This window comes from Petromyzon marinus, chromosome 27, assembly GCF_048934315.1.
Source record: "Petromyzon marinus isolate PM22_M1 ecotype Great Lakes invasive population chromosome 27, UKy_Petmar_22M1.pri1.0, whole genome shotgun sequence".
Lineage (NCBI taxonomy): Eukaryota > Metazoa > Chordata > Hyperoartia > Petromyzontiformes > Petromyzontidae > Petromyzon > Petromyzon marinus.
The window spans coordinates 13318343-13341278 of record NC_133693.1 but is presented as its reverse complement, the minus strand read 5'-3'; the positions used below and the strand labels follow the sequence as shown (position 1 = coordinate 13341278).

At 49.3% G+C, this 22936-nt stretch overlaps 1 protein-coding gene across 2 annotated transcripts in view; it reads right to left on the bottom strand.

Moving 5' to 3' along the window:
- Nucleotides 1-22936, bottom strand: part of LOC116946527 (disks large-associated protein 2-like) — a 69265-nt gene that overhangs the window by 11330 nt on the left and 34999 nt on the right. For both annotated transcript variants that reach the window (XM_076070135.1, XM_076070134.1), the window contains exons 4-8: nt 20385-21707; nt 5515-5720; nt 4675-4744; nt 1590-1848; nt 611-1107 (exon numbers count right to left, since the gene is read on the bottom strand). In XM_076070135.1, the coding sequence (XP_075926250.1) occupies nt 611-1107; nt 1590-1848; nt 4675-4744; nt 5515-5720; nt 20385-21548 (2196 nt within the window). In that variant the 5' untranslated portion in view covers nt 21549-21707. The remainder of the gene's footprint in view (nt 1-610; nt 1108-1589; nt 1849-4674; nt 4745-5514; nt 5721-20384; nt 21708-22936) is intronic.

The following is a 22936-nucleotide window of genomic DNA, read 5'->3' as shown; positions in this document are numbered from 1 at the left end:
GCATCCCAATCCATACGCTGTGCTGCTCACCACGCCAACAACCATGCCCACGAGGGAAACTTAACCCTTTCCCGTTCCGTTGATGTACATGTACGTCATCATGAAATAAAATAACTTTATCGGAACGTCTACAGGTCGGAAGACTTACCGAGGCTCCCACAAGGCCATGCGTGAGGTCTCGTGGCACAGATTGGCGCCAGCTATCATAGAGTGCGGTGGTGGTGTCGCTGCGGTGAGTAACGACGTCTTTAAAAACGGTGCTATGCCCCTCTAAATAAAATGAACGCACACCGCTTGCGCGTTCCGAGATTCGGCGGTGAACAGGACACCACCCTGCAACTTGCAGACTTCTCGGAATGGGAAAGGGTTAACATGCTCCTCTAGCATAGCAATAAAATGCCTTTGCAAAAACTGCAGCACAACCACAAACACTGTAACGTACAGTCGGCGGTGTGCATGGGGCGTGTATCTGTATTGGCGGTGTGTGTGCACGTGTACCTGTATTGGCAGTGTGTGTGTACCCGTATTGGCGGTGTTTACATGCGTGCGTACCTATATTACCATTGTGTGTGTGCATGCGTGCGTACCTGTATTGGTGGTGTGTGCGTACCTGTATTCCAATGGAGAGACAGCGAGTGGGCAGCGGCTCGGCCACCACCAGGGTAACTTCTGGCTGCTCCTTCTCCCGGTGCTCGCCGGGGCCGTGCTTTTGAGCGGCCGCCGCCTCCATGGCGACGCTCAGGGCCTTGGCGCTGTCCAGGCTGTCGGAGGAGTTGCTGTAGTTCTGCTGGCCCCACTCGGAGCACGGCGTCGCCCCGGCGGGCCCGCCCGGCAAGGCCTGGTCGGCCCGCGGCAGCACGGTGCGCTGCAGCGGCGAGGGCCGCCCGGCGCCGGGGCCCGCCCTGTCGGCGCGGATGCCGGGCCTCTGGCGGGGCACCGGCTGCAAGGCCGTGGCAGCTGCGCCATTGCGCCGCTTGCCGGCGCCGGCAGGCTCCAAGTAAGCGTCCTGGGCCGACTCGGTGCTACTTTGCGTCGTGACGGAGATCATCGGCTTGGCCGAACGCGGGGGGATTGGCGGTGGCTTCTTAAATGTTGTTATAGTCGTCACTGGAAGGTAAAACACATTGTCATTGTCATTATTATTCCGACTACGCTTGCTTACCCATGAAAGCCTCACTGAGTCTCAGTTATTTTTTTAGGAGAGTTTTGCCAAGTTTTTAATCGGGGGTGGGGGGTGATGTTATTTTGCATATGTACGCATGTGAATGTTGAACTTCTTTCGCACCGTACATAGTCAACCGTGCTAATCGGAGGTGGTGACGCAAAGGACGACAATGGGGAGCGACAGCAGCACAACTGCGAACGCCCTCGCAGGCGAATAGACTCGGCAAAAAACGCTGCGCTAAAAAGGCAGTGTGTCATAGACAATGTTTTGGACAAAGGCCCTTCCTCAAACACACACAGAGGCCAGAGACGTGGGAGAGTATATTTGAGAGGTGGGAGGGTATATAATTGCGGTTCTTGAGCGCTACTTTTGCCAATGCCGTTGTGGGTCACGTTGCATGGCAGGCAAGCGAGCGGCTTGTTACCGGCGGTGTGACAGATCTGTTGAGAGGTCCGCGCCGGCTGATAGCATGCGCCGGCGCTGGCTCTGATGGTCGAGATAGCGGTCATGGGCGGTGGCGGTGACCCGGAGCGAATGGAGATGCCGTCGCTGCCGTCGGCGTATCCCTCTTGGATGGCTCGCAGGTAGCTGTGTGAGCGCGAGCGGAAGCAGCCAGGCAGGTCCAGGGCCTCCATCGCCTGAGACTCCATTTCACTGAACACGGATTCACACACCGTCTCAAACTGAAACACGCACGCGCACACAGGCAGACACACAAAACAGCCACAAATGGAAGTTACCGGTTAATCAAAACGAGTTGTGTGGGATCCAAAATAAAACAAACATCATTATGAATAATAATCTACAGCCCTTTCTCAATCTACTGCTAGACGTAAGCCTCTCCATGGGGGCTGTTTGACCATACCTCACCAAGGCGGTCAGTTAAACTTAAATCTTTTTTTATTTTACCAGGTAAGGCTCACTGAGCTATACAGCTTTTTTCAGAAGCGACCTCACTACAAATGATAGCTCAACGAAGTGGCTTATCACGTGGAAATGTATAGCAACCAAATAGTCTAAACGCATGTTTCTAATTGTGGAGGGAGAACCTGAGGGCCCAGAGATAAATCCACACAACCACTGGATCAGAGACATGCAAACTCCAAATACAGTGAGGGAAAAAAGTATTTGATCCCCTTCTGATTTTGTACATTTGCCCACTGACAAAGAAATTATCGGTCTATAATTTTAATGGTAGGTTTATTTGAACAGTGAGAGACAGAATAACAACAAAAATCCAGAAAAACGCATGTCAAAAATGTCATAAATTGATTTGCATTTTAATGAGGGAAATAAGTATTTGAACCCCTCTCAATCAGAAAGATTTCTGGCTCACAGGTGTCTTTTATACAGATAACGAGCTGAGATTAGGAGCACACTCTTAAAGGGAGTGCTCCTAATCTCAGCTTGTCACCTGTATAAAAGACACCTGTCCACAGAAGCAATCAATCAGATTCCAAACTCTCCACCATGGCCAAGACCAAAGAGCTCTCCAAGGATGTCAGGGACAAGATTGTAGACCTACACAAGGCTGGAATGGGCTACAAGACCATTGCCAAGCAGCTTGGTGAGAAGGTGACAACAGTTGGTGCGATTATTCACAAATGGAAGAAACACAAAAGAACTGTCAATCTCCCTCGGCCTGGGGCTCCATGCAAGCTCTCACCTCGTGGAGTTGCAATGATCATGAGAACGGTGAGGAATCAGCCCAGAACTAATCGGGAGGATCTTGTCAATGATCTCAAGGCAGCTGGGACCATAGTCACCAAGAAAACAATTGGTAACACACTACGCCGTGAAGAACTGAAATCCTGCAGCGCCCGCAAGGTCCCCCTTCTCAAGAAAGCACATATACATGCCCGTCTGAAGTTTGCCAATGACCATCTGAATGATTCAGAGGACAACTGGGTGAAAGTGTTGTGGTCAGATGTGACCAAAATGGAGCTCTTTGGCATCAACTCAACTCGCCGTGTTTGGAGGAGGAGGAATGCTGCCTATGACCCCAAGAACACCATCCTCACCATCAAACATGGAGGTGGAAACATTATGCTTTGGGGGTGTTTTTCTGCTAAGGGGACAGGACAACTTCACCGCATCAAAGGGACCATAGACGGGGCCATGTACCGTCAAATCTTGGGTAAGAACCTCCTTTCCTCAGGCAGGGCATTGACAATGGGTCGTGGATGGGTATTCCAGCATGACAATGACCCAAAACACATGACCAAGGCAACAAAGGAGTGGCTCAAGAAGAAGCACATTAAGGTCCTGGAGTGGCCTAACCAGTCTCCAGACCTTAATCCCATAGAAAATATGTGGAGGGAGCTGAAGGTTCGAGTTGCCAAACGTCAGCCTCGAAACCTTAATGACTTGGAGAAGATCTGCAAAGAGGAGTGGGACAAAATCCCTCCTGAGATGTGTGCAAACCTGGTGGCCAACTACAAGAAACGTCTGAGCTCTGTGATTGCCAACAAGGGTTTTGCCACCAAGTACTAAGTCATGTTTTGCAGAGGGGTCAAATACTTATTTCCCTCATTAAAATGCAAATCAATTTATAACATTTTTGACATGCGTTTTTCCGGATTTTTGTTGTTATTCTGTCTCTCACTGTTCAAATAAACCTACCATTAAAATTTATAGACTGATCATTTCTTTGTCAGTGGGCAAACGTACAAAAGCAACAGGGGATCAAATACTTTTTTCCCTCATTGTATACAGGCACCAGGGTGGGGATCGTATCCACGACCTCCTGTATATCAGGCTGCATATTATAAGAGTCGTGACCTAACCAGGATTCGAACTCACGTTGCCAGGTTCATTGCACAATGCGCTAGCCACTGCGCCACCGCTCCACCCCAGAACCAAAATAGGAAGTGGTAATCATGTTATAAAGAGATCCCATAGCCCTAGATTCGGATGTTGGGTTGCCACCTGTTCTTGTTTTCCCAGTATCCTTTTTTTAGGCACCTGCTGTCCTGGAAATTCTGCACATTTCTTTGGGATTTTAAAAGTCCCAGTTTTTCTGCATTGCTAATAATGCACAACTCTGGACAATGCATTTGCTTGCAGATCTCCCCTCTCCTGGTGCTGCGGCAGAGTCTCCTTGCCACGACCTATCCTGGTGCAAAGCCCCGAGCAAGGTGGCAGCCCTCGTCACTAGCTCCGAGTCCCTCCCTTGGCAGGCTCTCTCAGGCCCTGCTCGCCCTCGCGGTCGACTGGGGCTCTGCCATGCTCGCCGCGCTCCCTTCGGAGCCACTGTGGACCGGGAGCCAATCCGTCCTCTCCAGCGAACGCCGGTCGGGCCTGGAAGCACCTCTGCTCATCGCAGGGTGTCTCGACATATTCGTCATGTTCGCCACGTGCATACGGGGTGTCGAGCAATCCTGCGCCTGTGCTCATGTCAAAGGGAAGCTCCGTGAATGGGTTCGGTTGAGGTGTAAAAGGCTGACTCTGGGCAATGTGGTTTTGGCAGCGGGCGAGCATAGAGGAATCGATTGTGCGGGTTTGCTGACCTGGCTGACGCAGCTGGCCTGACTCACGGTGCTCACTGCTCGCAGGTAGCTCTCGTTACGCGACCGATACCTGCGATCAGCGCACGCACGCACAGCGCATGGTCACAGCGTGGGTCACAGTGCTCGGTCACAGTGCTCAGTCACAGCGTGGGTCACAGCGCTCGGTCACAGCGTGGGTCACAGTGCTCAGTCACAGTGTGAGTCACAGCGTGGGTCACAGAGTGGGTCACAGCGTGAGTCACAGCGCTCGGTCACAGCGTGGGTAACAGTGCTTAGTCACAGTGTGGGTCACAGAGTGGGTCACAGCGTGGGTCACAGTGCTCGGTCACAGCGTGGGTCACAGAGTGGGTCACAGCGTGGGTCACAGTGCTCAGTCACAGTGCTTAGTCACAGCGTGGGTCACAGCGTGGGTCACAGCGTGGGTCACAGCGCTCGGTCACAGTGCTCGGTCACAGCGCTTGATCACAGCTCGAGTCACAGTGCTCAGTCACAGCGTGAGTCACAGCGTGGGTCACAGTGCTCGGTCATAGCCCAGGTCACAGCGTGGGTCACAGCGCTTGATCACAGCTCGGGTCACAGTGGTCAGTCACAGCGCGAGTCACAGCGCGGGTCACAGCGCGGGTCACAGCGTGGGTCACAGCGTGGGTCACAGCGCGGGTCACAGTGCTTGGTCACAGCGTGGGTGACAGTGTGGGTCACAGCGCTCAGTCACAACACGAGACGCGTCAGACACCCGCGAGACACAGCGAGTCGCAACGTAAGACATGAGACACGGTGTGAGTCACAGTGAGCGACAGCATGAGCCACTTGCCGACTGGGAGTGCGGAGAACCCTGTTTACCTGTCGGCGGCATGCTCGCTCATGGTGCGCTGCCCGGTGGCCTTGAGGTAGCTCTCCCGCCGAGAGGCTCCTTTGGGGGACACCTTGGGGCTGTCCGACTCCCCGCCGCTGTCCTCGTCGCCCATCGCCTTGATGTAGCTGCCGCTCCGCATGCGTCTGCAAGGGATCTCGTCCTCCTTCCCGACGTTCCATTCCTCCTTGGGCACCTGTGACACAAGCGGACACTTCTGCATTAAGATTGTGTTTTTTCCGGCCATGTGGAAGCGGGGGGGGGGGAATGTGGGGGGGGGGGGGGGCTGGGGTGCCACCTGTCTAGTTTTGACCCAGACAGTCCAGCAATCGGAGTGTGTTCGTCTGGTAGAAATTGATTGGGGTGCTGCGGTGGCGAGATGTTAACTCCCTCGCCTGGTATGCATGAAGGTTGTGGGTTCGATTCGGACCCTGACGCTTGTATATCTGGAGAGTGCTTGCTCTCCTACCATGGTCACGTAGATTTTTATCGGTGTGCTCCAGATTTTCCCTTCACATTTAGATTCAATGTGTGTTTAAGAGTATCTGGCTTCCATACATTTCTACATGATAAGCCACTTCGTTGAGCTATCATTTGTGGTCAGGTCGCTTCTGAAAAAGAACTACACAGCTCAGTGAGCCTTACCTGATTAGATAAAATAGGTAAAAATTGGTAATTGGATTTGCACCGAGCCCCTGGCAGCGGTCTCGCTGTGTTGATCTCTATTCGTGTCGAGCAGTGATAGTGTCGTCTCCCATTCCAGGCGTTATCCTGGTGCCACAGCACTGCAGCACGGCTGCGCCTTGGGCTGTAAGTTGCAACTGGTTTTACGTGGTGCCGAGGGCTGTCGATAGGAGGGGGTATAGGAATCAAGGGCCAGTGGCACCATCTTTGTTTTTGTGCGGCAAGCTGGACCGGTCGGGCAGGGCACGGCGCTCCATGCCTCTGCACTGCTGCTTAGAAGCCGGTTGCAAGTTTGTTGCAGTTTTCGGCTTTTAAAACGTTGGAAAATGTACACGCAAATGCGCTCAATGGGGATCGTACACGCACACGGAAATCGTAGCTCCCTGCTGAAAGACCACTGCCAATTTGCAAACAAGGTACTTTGCTGAGTTACGTATCCGCAGGGGCAGCTGCCACTGGGGGTGTCATCTCCTGTGTTTACGATGAGATGGGGTAAAAGTTCTCTCAGATGCTCAGTGTAGAGGGCGCTTCATCAAAAACTAAATCACGATAGTGTGTGTATACACTGTAATAGAATATCATTACGCCATTTGTTTATATATAGTTTACAATGAATATCCATAAAAGCGCCACTGTCAGCTCTGGGCATGGGTGTTTCCAGGCAGGAGATTGAGTGACCCTTGAGGCCTACTGGCCGAAGTCAGGAACTTTGACTCGGTTGTGCAGGGGCGCCATGATCGCGAGATGTTCATTCCCTCGCCTGGTATACAGGATATCATGGGTTCGATCCCGACCGTAACGCCTGTTGCTGTATATTTGTCTGCGATACATTTACACGTGATGATAAGCCACTTCGTTGAGCTATCATTTGTGGCTAGGTCGCTTCTGGGGAAAGTGCTACATAGCTCAGTGGGTCCTACCTGGTAAAGTAAAAAGAGTTTAGTTCTGCCGCACGTTGTTTGTGCATGGTCATCGGTGTTCCCAGCTCGTAAAACGAAACACGGGGACACTGCTTGTTATAGTTGTGTTTAGCTTCTTGTCCCCCCCGCCCCCCACCTCCGATTAGCGCGGTTGATTACGTACGGTTCGAAAGAAGTTCAGCATGTGGGCAGTCCTCGGCTCACCAACACAATTCGTTCCTGAGAGCCGTTTGTAAGTGGGACGGCTCGTAAGTCGGAACACAATAATGTACTGTATTTAAATGCCCATACGGTCAGTGTTGGGCATTTAAATAGGGTGGAATGGGCATTAGAAATTTGAATTCTTATATTTAAATGTGTTATGGTTCAACAAGGGAAGCATTGTTACACTCATAATTAAGAATACATATTGCACATTTGCATGCAGCACTGTAAAGAAATACTATATAGTAAACAAAGCATAAAATAATTAACATGTGTAGTGATGGTAGCATCACTGTGTACACACGCCCAAGTGTGACGTCACTAAGTGGGGGAGCGTCATGACCACGCAGGTCTACACACACATGACGTCATCACGGCTGGAGGCAGGAATGACGTTGGGGCCGGTTCTGGACTCGGGAGGCCACGAGGGTGGTGTGAGGCCGTGGCACTCTCTGTGACCCCGGCTTGACACGTAACTGGACCCCAGTGGGGGCCGGGGGCCTAGGGGGCACCTCGGGGGGCACGTGGACAGCAGGGGGGCTTCGAGAGGGTTCTCGAAGGGAGGCGTGGCCGGGGCGGGGCCTGGGCACGCCGAGGCCCATATAAGCAGCCTCCTCACGAGGTTCGAGGCTGCTGCCCATATCAAGAGTGAAGATGCATCGAGAAGACGCCAAGAAGAGTCAAGCCTCCAGTCAGCGGACCTGCCAGTAGCCCACCTGGCTTGGTCACGCTAGAGTATCTGAGAAGTGTGTGTTAGCTAGAGTAGGTCGGTGGTCACCACCTTATGTACAGTGTTATATTACTTACCGTTCTAATACATAAGTGTTGCCTCCCAAGGAGTTGTGTGTGCACCTAATTCGAATCCACTACATATGTAATGGGCTCCAATTAGGCGCACTCACAACTTCTTGGAAGGCAACACTATTTATTGTTAATACAACACAACATAGGGTGGTGACCACCGATCTATTCTCGCTAACACACACCATCACTCACGAGCACTAACTCTCGGATACAACTAGCATGACCTAGCCAGGAGGGCTACTGGCTGGTCACGCTGACTTGAGGCTTGACTCATCTTCATGAGGCGTCTTCTTGAGGCATCTTCTTTCTTGACACGAGCAGCCTCGAACTCGGTGCGGAGGCCGCTTATATGCGCCTCGGCGTGTCTGGGCCACACCCCGGCCACGCCCACCTTCGAGAACTCTCGAGAAGGTTCCTCTCCTGTCCACGTGGCTCCCAAGGTGGCCCAAGGACCCCTGGGCCACCACCTTGATCCGGTTACGTGTCCAGCCGGGTTCACTCAGAGTGCCACAGCCATATCTAGTGCCACACTCAACTCTACAAACAGCTACCCTAATTACTTTGTGTCCATACTTGTTCGATTTGCCACTACACCTGCAAATGAAACAGCTCATAGACACTTCTAGACTCCATCTTTGTATCCTGTTAAACCCTATCTTTGTCCCATTACTTCACCAGCACTCCTTCCAAACTTCATTCTGCTCTTAAAAATAACACCATCTGCGAGCTGCTGCTATTCGTCCAAGGTTCGCCGATCTTCATCCTTTCACAGAAAATACTTGTGCAAACTATTAATTCTACTTTTCTTATTTCTGGGTGGTATTGAGCTTCATCCTGGCCCAAATGTAAAGAACTCGTCTAATTCTGTAGATTTTTCTGGCAGAAAAGGTGTTGGTGTTCTACATGTCAACATCAGAGGGCTTGTGACTAAGTCAACTAAAACTACAAGTGGCAAATCTTGACCTGGACATTTTTTGCCTAACAGAAACATTTCTCACTCCTGCCGTCAATGACTTGCAGATTACGATTGACAACTACAACTTTTTTCGGCTTGACCGAGGATCTAAAGGAGGTGGAATTGCCATCTATGTTCGTAATACTATTGCATGTTCACCAGCTCACTCCTTGTTAAAAAAATGTTGCTTTGAAGGTTTGGCTCTCAGAATAACTCTCCCAAATAATCAACAGATATTGGTAGTGTGCTGCTATAGACCGCCTTGTGGGAAGGATGTTGAAGCTGCATCGGCACTGAGAGAGCTTTTTGGGGGCCTCCCTAAAGGTGAAATTGTTTTAGTGGGTGATCTAAATTGGAATTGGCTAAACCCGCCGGCCGTGGCCACACATTTTACAGATGAATTTAACCTGTTTCAATTAATAAATGTCCCCACAAGACCCAACCTAAAAAATCCGGGACAGTCAATTCTGCTTGACGTCCTATTGACAAATGCCCCTCACAATTTCGCACTGACTGGTCTTCTGGGTAATAACCTTAGTGATCACTCCTTCATTTTTGGGGTGAGATCATCAGCCAGACCCAAAGCCCCCCCTAAAATTGTTGAGAAGCACTCTTTGAGGCACTTCAGCACTCAGGCATTTACAAATGATGTGCTTCACTCGGATATTGATAAGGTCTGTGATATCCTCAACCTGACTACGGCTTGGGAGACTTTCAGGTACACGTTTCTCCAAATTCTTAACAAACATGCTCCGTTGGTTAAATTTAAAACTAAAGGCAACCGCCCACCATGGTATGATCCTTTGATTACAAAGCTCATGAAAACTAGGGACAAGGCTTGGGCATGTGCTCAAAAAAGTAATTTGGTAAATGACTGGCTAGAATACAGGATTTTAAGGAATAGATGCGTAAAAAAAATACGGCATGCAAAAAATGCCTACTTTTCCTCCACTCTCCTGGAATCACATGGAAATGCCAGGATTTTTTGGAAAACAATCAAATCTATCGAAAAGGCATCCAAAACAGACAATCTGCCCGTTGAGATTAACCGAAATGGGGAATATTTTTCAAATCCCAAAAAAATTGTTGACAATTTTAACCTTAATTTTTCTGAAGCTGGTAATCTTTTTGATAATGTATTGGGAGTCATCCCTGCTCCTGCAAATTCCTACACCCCTGTCCAAACATTAAACAAATTTAGTTTCCAACCAATCCACGAAAATAATGTTCTGAAACAACTGTCCTACCTCAAAGGGTCCTCCGCTACCGGAGCAGATAGTTTTCCCGTCTTTGCTCTACTAACTGTTGGTCACCTAATATACAAACCTATACCCATATTTTCAACCCGTCCATCAAAGAAGCATCAGTTCATCTAGAATGGAAACATTCTTATGTCCGTCCACTTCACAAAGGGGGCCCTAAAGATGATCCCAATAACTACCGACCTATCTCAATTTTGTCCCCATTGATGAAAATTTTTGAAAAATTATTGAACTACCAAATTAGCAGTTTCCTGTCCACCAACAATCTACTACATCTAAAACAATCTGCGTTCCGAAAAAATACAGCACCACATCTGCTGCATTAGACTCTTTGAATCAAATTTACAATAGCCTTGATAATAAGCAGTACTGTGCCTGTCTTTTTCTTGACCTGTCCAAAACTTTTGATACAGTAGACCACAACACCCTGCTTAGTAAACTAAGTTGCCTCGGTTTTTCCGAGAAAACAGTACAATGGTTAAAAAATTACCTCTTTTCTCGCACCCAAACTGTATTCACAGATGGTTGGAGGTCAAACAGTGTTAAGATAACAAAAGGGGTTCCACAGGGTTCCATCCTCGGCCCCCTCTTGTTCTCTCTTTATGTCAATGACTTGGGCACTGACCTGGATCATTCCAGGGTAAATCTTTTTGCAGATGACACGATACTGATTACTGCTGGCCGCTCTCCGGATGACGTGATTGCTAAGCTCCAGGCTGATTTCAACAAACTAAAACATCAGCTAGTTTCTCTTAAACTAGTTCTTAATACCTCCAAAACCAAGGTGCTATGCTTCTCACCAGGACTAAAGCAGGAAGTTATTTTTCCCCAATTACATTCCTTGAATAATTATCAAATAGAGCAAGTCAAGATCTATAAGTATCTTGGGGTCATCCTGGATTCAAAACTTAATTTTGAAGATCACATTGATTATATTGGTAAAAAGACAAAAATAAAAATTGGTTTTCTGTATCGACACAAGCACTGCTTCCCCCCAATGTTCCATTTGGAATTGATAAAAGCTACCATACTGCCTCTACTCGACTACTGTGACATCGTGTATAAATCAGCCCCAAGTACTGTACTGAAGAAGCTTGATTCCATCTATCACTCGGCCTTAAGATTTGCATTTAACTGCCCATATAGGACTCACCACTGTGATCTGTACATTGGGTCAAGCTTAACATCTCTTAATGTTCGACGGCTTGTGCACCAGATCTTATTTATTCATGATGTACTTACAAAAAAATCCGCAGACTACCTACTGGATCTCCTCTCTGTTTCAAAGAACAAATTTGACCTCAGGTCTTCGCTCATCTACCAGCTTCACATTCCCTATTGCCGTACAAAAACTGGAGGAAGGGCCTTTGCTATTGATGCCCCCAGGGTCTGGAATGCTATTGCCAATAAACTGCAACTTGAATCACTACCTATGAGATCTTCACTCAAAACTGCTCTAGAGGAGTTGTACACCCCTAGCTGCCACTGCTATTCAGTGGCCTAAAATATGGCTCTAGATTTTGGTGTTATAATTTATGTAGTGTATTGTTAAAAATTCGGTCACAGTCCCTATGATCGCTGTTACATTGCATTTATGGCTTTTATTTTGGTGATTTCGAAAACGTTTTTTTGTTTTGGCCATGTTTTTGTTTATTGTAGTAGGGAGTTAGACTGATGGCCTTAATCTTAGTTGCCTTGTGGTTGTTGTTGTTATTTGACTTGCATCCCACTGGGATTTTTGCACACAGCGTTGGTGTACGGTGCTATTTCAGGAATATTTTTGTTTTTTTCCTGGATTTTCTGTTTGCACTTTAAGGTGTTTTCTTGTTCATGTTTTTTGTTTGTTGCGGTTGCACCCGATTCAAGAGCCGAATGGCTCACAGGGCTATATCAAATAAATGAACTATGAACTCACACAACCCCTGCGGCTACGCACGGCCTCCAGATCTCCCGAACCGGCCGTGACGTCATTCCCGCGTCCAGCAGTGAATACGTCATGTGTATGTGTGTGGACAAGCGTGGTAGTAACGCTCCCCCGCGTAGTGACGTCACGCGCGTGTGTGTGTCCACATGGTACTGACGCTACAAGTCACTATAAATATAAGGAAAAAATCAGTTGCATTTTCACTTACCTCGAGTCCTGATGCTGGCTTGCTTGTCGGAAGGCGGGAAATGAGTCACCACAATTACACATGCAACAAAGATCCCCCGTATGGCCTGAGCATACTGTTGAGGCAAGTGCTGTTAGCGAGCACCTATGAAGGCCGGAACGGTACACGAGGGGGTGGGTGGCCAGCACCACGCCCGACCACCTTTGTCTCCCCAGTGGTGATGTTTACACACCGCACCAGGTACTCATTTGAGGCTGAGTCGACCTAGGGGAGGCCCGAGACCGGTTCAGATAATCGTCACTGGTGTTGGTCGTGAGCGGGAATCGAACCCGGGTCGCCAGGTTCATAGCGCAGCGCGCTAACCGCTACACTATCGCTCCCCACACACTCACTTTCACACACACTCACTTTCACACACACTCACTTTCACACACACTCACTTTCACACACACGTGTGCACGCACACACACTCACCCTCAGCGCGAGGCCCACTCACTACATCTTGCAGAGCAGGGGTCGGGAACCTATGGCTCGCGAGCCAGATGTGGCTCTTTTGATGATTGCATATGGCTCGCAGATAAAACAAAATATTCTCACTTGTTTTAATCCATCCATCAATTTTTCACTGCGCATGTCCTGTTCAGGGCTGCAGGAGCAATTGTCCATTATTTTAATTGGATGATACTGGCCTACGTATGCATGTGAGCAGTCATTCTCACATCTTAAAAACATCAAGTCCAACCTACGATCACGTTTAACGGATGAAAGCCTCAACGCTTGCATGAAGCTTAACCTCACCAAGTACCAACCCGACTACAAAGACATCAGCAAATCCATGCAGCACCAGAAGTCGCATTAATGGTGAGTGTTATAACAACATTATTTAAAAGAATAAATTCAGAGGCTTATTATACTGACATTTAGTTGAATTCACTTTTAAAATATATTATATGGCTCTCACTGAAATAAATTTCCAAATTTTTTGCTTTCATGGCTCTCTTAGTCAAAAAGGTTCCCGACCCCTGTTGCAGAGGATCGCTCCTCTGAACAAAATAGTTCCATCCACGATTCAATTTGCAAGTGCGAGTTAGCGTTATAAGTCAATGTTCATTTTTGTTATATTTCGTAGAAGCTGGTTCGTTAGTATGGGTGTTCGTAAGTATGGGAATTCATAAGTGTAGGTTTTTGTAAGTATGGGTGTTCATAAATGTGGGTGTTCGTAAGTATGGGTTGTCTGTAAGTCGATGCCTGCCTGTACATACAGACGCGGTGGCGAGCGATGCTGGCACAGGTTGGGCACGCGGCAGTGACACACGGAGAGGGCATACGGACCCGCGCGGCAGGGGGCCCCCCTCTCTCCCCCGAAAGCCCCCCCCCCCAACTCCCTACCCCTACCCCCACATTCATCTCCACAGCCCCACCGCCCCGGACCTATCCTCTGCGCGAACCACCGCCCGTGGGCAGAGCGACGCTGCATCTCAGTCAAGGGCCCAGGAGAATATTTCCCATCCAGCACAACCACTACCAACCATCACCACATCCAGAATACCTCCTGCGATGGCTGTAGCCTGCGAGTTGTGTGCCACCTACTGCAGTTATCAGCATGCTGTTGAACAGCCAATCAGAAATGAAACTCTACAGCAAAACCATAGACCACGTTTTGCTTTCTTTAAAAAAAACTATTCACTTGATTTCAGCTCATATATTTACGGCTTCTATCGTTTGTATTTTAAAAAATATTCTCTGAAATCCTTCCCTTGTCACAGGATATTTATGTATTAACCAAAACAACATTCAAAATAAACACAACAAAACCTTTCCAAAGTATTTAACCGTGAATTCCAAATATGCAGTATTAACCTACAATATTGATTGCCTAATATTTCCCTTCAGTAGACGGCATTAGGAACGGCCCAAATGGCTCCTCGTACAAAGTCATTACAGAAACAGCTGCTGCAGGTCCGACAGAAAACATGAAGTATAAACTGTGCAGAGCCCTGTGGAATTCTGGAGCCTGAATCTCCCAGACACGTGACATGATAACAACTGCAGATGCATGCAGATTGTGGTCTTTAGCAAAAGTGTCATACTGTCATAAATTGTGTGGGGGCAACCCCAGCAAATCATACAATACCCACTCGACCAAGCGTGTTTATCATGTGTGACATGAGGCCCTTTTCCTATATGGCAGGTGCAAGATATGGGGTGTGTGAGATGAGTGAGACAGAGAGTGAGGGAAAAGTAGGGCGAGTGCGATGAACCGGATGAATGAGGTAGGGGAGTGAGACGTGGGATGGGTGGGATGGTCCAGACTGACAGGCATCTGAGACCTGGGCATCTGAGACATGGGCATCTGAGACACGGGCATCTGAGACACGGATATTTCAGACATGGGTATCTGAGACACGGGCATCTGAGACATGAGCATCTGAGACACGGGCATCTGAGACAAGAGCATCTGAGACACGGGCATCTGAGACACGAGCATCTGAAACACGGGCATCTGAGACACGGGCATCTAAGACACGGGCATCTGAGACACGGGCATCTGAGACACGGGCATCTGAGACACGAGCATCTGAGACACGGGCATCTGAGACACGAGCATCTGAGACACGGGCATCTGAGACACGGGCATCTGAGACAAGGGCATCTGAGACACGGGCATCTGATACATGGGCATCTGAGACACGGGCATCTGAGACATGAGCATCTGAGACACGGGCATCTGAGACACGAACATCTGAGACACGGGCATCTGAGACACGGGCATCTGATACATGGGCATCTGAGACATGGGTATCTGAGACATGGGTATCTGAGACACGGGCATCTGAGACACGGGCATCTGAGACACGGGCATCTGAGACATGGATATTTGAGACATGGGTATCTGAGACACGGGCATCTGAGACACGAGCATCTGAGACACGGGCATCTGAGACACGAGCATCTGAGACACGGGCATCTGAGACACGAGCATCTGAGACACGGGCATCTGAGACACGGGCATCTGAGACACGGGCATCTGAGACACGGGCATCTGAGACACGAGCATCTGAAACACGGGCATCTGAGACACGAGCATCTGAGACACGGGCATCTGAGACACGGGCATCTGATACATGGGCATCTGAGACACGGGTATCTGAGACATGGGTATCTGAGACATGGGTATCTGAGACACGGGCATCTGAGACACGGGCATCTGAGACACGGGCATCTGAGACACCGGCAGGCACAGCAAGATGATCGAAGCGATACCTGAACAAGAAATAGGGAAAAACGGGAGGAGACACAGACGAGGAAGACAGAGCCAAACAGGGCATGACATTGCTTGTATATCTATTAAGTGTTCTTGTATGGATCATTAAAGGTTCAGGATGATTTCGATTTAAAGCTTTCATGACTGCAGGGATGCATTGTTTTGGTTCTTTCGGTAAAGTCACGTAGAATGGAAATAAAATAATAAAAATGAAACATAATAAAATAAAATTCTCACGACGTTTCGGCCACAACACAAGTAGCCTTCTTCAGGTGAAGAAACAGGACTGTCCAGAAGACAGCGCTTGAGTGAACACTTCCAAGCATGGACAGCGTCTTTTAAGCTGTGTGGGAGTAATTAACATATGAATTAGCATGTTAATATGAGGGACAAGCTTCGGAACGGAGGAGGGGGGGGTTAAAAATAGAAAACAGCCACGGTGCCCTGCTCTGTCCTGTGTTGCGTTATAACTATGCTATAAACTGGACTACTATACAATACAATATCATACCTTCCAATCAAAACTACATGGTATAATATCATATCCATAGACAAATTCCACCTTTGAATTATACAATGCGTTACTATACACTACCCTATACTTTAGACTATAAAATATTAGACTTGTAATATTACACTGTCTTATTCTATCAACCCTACTGTATACCACACTGCTGTATATTCACTATACAATTACGATACTATATATTGCCTTATGAATTATGTTAAACATTACAATGTTATACTATTTATTATTATACAACATGCTATAAACCATACCATTGACCGTCGTGTGAAAGGTATTAAGAGGCAGTGCCAGCGAATGGACTGCAGTCTGAAGGTCACCGTAAAATACAATCAATTAAGAACCGAAACGGCTTATAACATCTTTCCAATGGTTACTAAGCCAGAATCCATCTTCTCGGTTGTGTTTGTATATGTGGATGGCCTCATGAACGAATCTCCAGACCAATTCCTCGATCACATCAATTCCAGACATCCAGCCATCAGATTTACCATGGAAGTCGAAAAAGATGGCAAGCTACCCTTTTTGGATGTCCTAATTAAAAGGAGACCTGATGGTTCAATGAGCCACTCTGTCTACAGGAAAGCTACCCATACGGATGCTTACTTAAAACTGGATTCCCACCACCATCCATCCCAGAAGAACTCCCTCATCAAGACTCTATTACCATAGAGCCCAATGCATTTCCGACCAGGAACACATTACCAGTGAACTCAAGCACGTACACCAAGCTCTCAAGGCTAATGGTTACTCCGACTACACAATCCGCAAAGCCATCACTCCAGTCATGAAGAAGGATCCTCTTGAGGAGCCATTCAAAACCATCACCTTACCCTGCATTTCGGGGGTCACAAAAAGATCTCCAAAATCCTGAATAAACACAAGATCCAGGTCCGATTCAACACAGTACATAAAATCCGTGATCTGGTTCCGTCTGTAAAAGATGTGGTTCCAGACATACAGTACCCGGGCGTTTACAAACTAAGTTGCCTTTGCGGTAGCAGCTACATTGGAGAAACCAAATGACATATCTCGGACCGCATCCATGAACATAAAGCAGACTTGAAACAAGGTAGGACGAACTCCTCAGCCGCGGCAGATCACTGTTATAATTCAGTGGGCTCACATGACATTGACTTTTCCAAGACGGAGGTTCTCTGTAAGCCATCCGGCTACCATGAGAGATTCGTTCATGAGGCCATCCACATATACAAACACAGAGACAATTTCAACCGAGAAGATGGATTCTGGCATAGTAACCATTGGAAAGATGTTATACACCATTTCGGTTCTTAATTGATTGTATTTTACGGTGACCTTCAGACCGCAGTCCATTCGCTGGCACTGCCTCTTAACTTTCACACGATGGTCAATGGTATGGTTTATAGCATGTTGTATAATAATAAATAGTATCAAATTGTAATGTTTAACATAATTCATAAGGCAATATATAGTGTAGTGGAGTACGAAGGTGCATTGTGGAAACAGCGTGAATACATGATCACACAGACAGTACGGGTTATCTTGGGTCAGCCTGTAGTGAAGGCGAATACAGTGCAGGTTATGTTAGGGCAATCAAGCTGGGGTAGCCGTGGACGGCTGTGATTGGTTGGTGCTGTTGCCGGGACTGGAGAGGCGTCTGGAAGTCTGGCGAGAAACAGGTGTGCCGGTCACGCGGAGCGCCGTTGGGACGCGGGTTAATTAATTGGAGGTGTAATGAGAGCGGGTATAAGAGCGGGAGTCGGAATCAACAGAGGGGAGTTGAGTTGGAGTGAGGAGTTGGAGTTGGGAGCTGGACGAGACAAGACGTGGAGTTTGGAGGAGAGTTTGGAGACAGAATTGGAAACAGAGTTTGGAGACGGAATTGGAAACAGAGATTGGAGACAGAGTTGGAGACGGTTGGAGACGGAGTTTGGAAACAGAGTGTGGAGCGGAACTGAAGAAGAGAATAGCCAGCAGTGGAGTGAGCATAGCGATAACGGAGCTGAAGAGAATAGCCAGCAGTGGAGTGAGCATAGCGATAGTGGAGCTGAAGAAGATAAGTACTTAGAGTAGAGAGAGTGCGTAGCGATAGCGGAGCTGGAGACGAGAATAGCCAGTAGTGGAGAGAGTGTAGCGATAGCGGAGCTGAAGACGCTGTGTGCGAAGTTGCTGTGTGCGAAGACGCTGTGTGCGGAGTTGCTGAGTGCGGAGTTGCTGAGTGCGGAGTTGCTGAGTGCGGAGTCGCTGAGTGCGGAGCAAGCGAAGTAATTGTGGGGAGTGGAGAGACAAAGGTGGCGAGCGAGTCGAGTGAAGCATGGCGAGCGAGCCGTGGCGACCTGGATATTGTGGAATGTGGAGGACATGCTAAGAGTTGTAAATAAAGCGGCGTTCGAAGAAAGACAAAAGTTGTCCGAGTGAAATAGAACACTACAATAGTATCGTAATTGTATAGTGAATATACAGCAGTGTGGTATACAGTAGGGTTGATAGAATAAGACAGTGTAATATTATAAGTCTAATATTTTATAGTCTAAAGTATAGGGTAGTGTATAGTAACGCATTGTATAATTCAAAGGTGGAATTTGTCTATGGATATATTATACCATGTACTTTAGATTGGAAGGTATAATATTGTATAGTAGTCCAGTTTATATCATAGTTATAACGCAACACAGGACAGAGCAGCGCACTGTGGCTGTTTTCTTCTTTTTTTAACCCCCCCCCCCCCTCCTCCGTTCCAAAGCTTGTCCCTCATTTTAACATGCTTATTCATATGTTAATTCCTCCCACACAGCTAAAAAGACGCTGTCCATGCTTGGCAGTGTTCACTCAAGCGCTGTCTTCTGGACAGTCTTGTTTCTTCACCTGAAGAAGGCTACTTGTGTTGTGGCCGAATTTTATTTTATTATGTTTTATTTTTATTATTTTATTTCCATTCTATGTGACTTTACTGAAAGAACCAAGAAGTTCAGGATGATGTGAATATACAAGTGGATGGTTATCTCGGGAGGAGGAAAATTTAAATTCTCTAAAGGGTAAATACCAATAAACTAAAATCAAATAAATCAGCTGGCATCCCATGCCAAGAGCTGGAATAATAAATACTAAAGATCAAGATCTATATGTCACCATGGCGAAAGCCGTTAACACCACCAAAATATGAAAACTCATTAAACGATAAAACCTAAGTAAATATGCCGACATTAAAGGTGCATAGGTCAGATTGTTACAGGAATAGATACCGAGACAGATCTGTGCCTAGATTGGAACACCAAGCCGATCGAGATCGGGTCACATCCCACACGGTTCATGAGACCGCGGTCCACTCAGCCAATTGGAGTGAGCCAAGCGAGCGAGTGAGCGAGCAGGCAGCTGGGACCCGGCGCTGGAGTGAACAATGCCTGCGCTGTGCACGGCCGCTCGCCTGCTGCGACCCCACAGCCGGCGCCCCGTGGAGCAGCCTCAGATCTCTCCTCACGGCTTGGCGCTCTCCCTGTGATCTCTCTTCATGGCCTGGTGCTCTCCCTGTGATCTCTCTTCATGGCCTGGCGTTCTCCCTCTGATCTCTCTTCATGGCCTGGTGCTCTGCCTGTGATCTCTTTTCATGGCCTGGCGTTCTCCCTGTGATCTCTCTTCATGGCTTGGTGCTCTGCCTGTGACCTCTCTGCACGGGGCTCTACTCAAGTGAGCACACAAACGATCACTCGCACGAGCTTGTTTCCACCCCCCCCCCCCCCATGTCTTCGTTGCTCCCTCCACCTGGGGCTCCACTCAGCTCACCACTGACACGCCCTGCGATGGCCTCACCTTGACCTCCGTCTCTGCTTTGGTTCCATCCCGTCCTGCCGGTCTACGTTGTCGGCAGGCTGAATTGAGCTTATGTTTAACCTGAGCATCCTCACCCCACGTGGTGTTCGTGTTGGGATGTTCTGGTGGCAGGGATTACTTCATAGCGATATCTGGTGCTGTTCTGTTTAGCTTTATTAAAGGACACAGCACAGTTTTGATAACAGACCTCGGCTTACCAAGTGGCGCTGAATAGGGCGATCTCCATGCACGCCGCTTCATTTTACCCCACTCGACCTCTCCCGTGACCCGCTTAGCGGTGGCGTCCCGGGCAACCGGCTGGCTGGCTGGCGTTGCTCACCTGGAGGTAGTGGGGCGACTTGTCGATGGTGACCTTCCTGGTCATCTCAGGATGCGGCTTCCAGGGGAGCTCCGGAGGGGGCAGCCGCCGAAGAGGGGGCTCCGACACTCGCCACGCCAGTTCTGGAGGTTTGCGGGGCACCTCGGGCTTAAACGTGGGGGGCCGTTCCCTCATTTTATCCACGTTCATCGCCGCCTTGCTGTAGACCTCTCGCGCTTGGCTCACGGTGAGCGAGGACCAGGAGCTGTGCTTCACGAAGCGGCCCTCGGGAACGGCCTGCAGGCTCACACAGGTCGGGCACTTTACGATGTCCTCATTGCTCTTGGAGGCCTTGAGGGCCTGCTCAGGCAGGGAGTGCGACGACTCGAGCTGGTAGCGCGGCGGCGGCAGCGGGAACTCAGCGTAGCGCGCGGGCACGACGGGACCGTGGCACAGGCTCTCGCTGTCCAGGTTGTCGTCGGAGCTCCACCAACCGGCCTGCGGGGTGCGCGGCTTACCGCGGTCACGGCTCTTGCTCCGTTTTCCATGGTGCCTGCCATGGTGCGTCTGGTCGTTCTGGTGGTGGTGGTGGTGCTTCACCACGGAGCCGGCGCCGTGCAGCTTGCTCTTGGCGGCGGCTCCCTCCAAGGAGTGCGACTTGGTGAAGAGCTTCTGGACAGAATGGACCAGGTGACGGATTTTGCCGGGGCTGTCGCTGCGATGCTCCGTCATGGTGCGCTGGTACTGCAGCGTGAGGAAGCCGTCACGGTGCAGAGGAAGCTGCCGCTCGAACTGATCGATGAGCCCTGGAGGAATGCGGTTCACGCGCCCGGGCGGGGGCCCGAAGGGCACGCACTCCTCGGGGCCCTCATAGTAGGAGGGCGGGCAATGCATGCGAGGGAATGTGCTGCTGGAAAGGGGCTCGGGGAGGGATGTCGTCGGCACGAGCTGGCATTCCGAGTGGATGGAGTTCCTGGGGGCGTAGCCGGAGCGGTGCGGGTCTCCTCCTTGGCACAGGTCCACGGGGCCCACGAGGCAGGGCCCGTGCATGCCCTCCTGGCAGCAGTGCGAGGGCTGCTGGTGCACATGGTCGTGGTGCACGCGGCAGTCGTGGTGTAGGAAGGTGTTGGTGGCTGCAGCTGGGCCCAGCTGCATGATGCCGCGCGTGTTGGCCAGGCTCTTCATGCCGACCGAGAGGCTGCGCGGTCGCCCGCTTCCGGGGGCTGCGGGGGCGACGCCGCAGCGGACGAGCGCTGGGCACCGTTAGGGGGGCAGCCGCCGCCGCGTCACATCCCAGGGCGCGCGCGGTGCTCCCCCCTCTTGTGCAGGCTCATGACGTACTACCTGCGACGTGGCCACACGGGGACGAGCTGTCACGCGGCGAGCAATGGGGTGCGCTGCGCCTCGGGGACGCGCATGCATGGCCATCCTGTCGACTCCGTCAACATTTTTTTAGTATCTTTTTGTATGCATCACAACGAAATGGTTCCATGGCACCCAGATGGTGTGGGATCACTCGGGGAGCATTGGGTAAGGCGGGGGGCGAGCCAGGGGTGGGGGGGGGGGTGTAATTGGTGTGCATCGCCTGCTGTGCGACATCAGTGACACGGACACTGACAGAAATGAAATAACAGTGAGAGGAGCATGGAGAGGTGCATGCTTGGAACTGCGTTGACAGACAAAAACAGGAGCACACGGATTAGAGAACACGTGTACATGTGGTGAACTTCATTCATTGAACTTTCTGGTGAGCCGCGGACAAACACACAATCAACCCCACAGACCACGGAAACGATAACATCTTCAGCCAGGCAAGAACTCAGGAGACCAAACAGTACGATGTAAGCATTATTCGTTGAACTTCTGTGACACACACTATACCTAGCCAACCATGCTACTCTGAGGTGCGGGGGAAAAAAGCCACTGCAGCATAGCTGTATCATAGCTCCAGTAGCTTCCTCATAGCAGAAGTAAGAGCGTTCCAGACGGCTGCAAAAGTGCATACGAAAGCACACAATTGGGTGGCTGTTCGATGGTTAGCCAAAAGCCGCCGCTGCGAGAATGACCGGAGTTCACGTGAGGGTGAAATGCACGCAGTTTAAATAATAATACTATTTTATATAGCGGCATTCATGCAATTGCATCCTATAACGCTGCAGATCAATGAGCTGGTCCCTGTTCAGATGAAACAAAACCCTCACTTAGCAAATCAAAAACAAATATTAATTACTACTATAATGAGCCAAGAATGTCTGTGTGTAACGCGCGTGACGTCACTCCACATGCCCCCCCCCACTGTCATTAATATTCATGAGCGGGTGGATTTTTACACTCGGGCAGAAGAAAGCCGAGTGGAAAGACATTTTTTTCGCAAATTCGCTTTAAGTTTCACGTTACTTTATTGAAAGTGAATCTAATAAATAATTCTACGCAGCAACAAGTGGATTTGGTGTCTTTATTTATTTCTTCAGCACTTGAGACAAAAGGTAAGTCTAATTTATACTTCTATATTATGGTAAAATAGATATTTCCCAGTGGTTTTCCAGATAGATTTACAATTAATTTCAACCCCA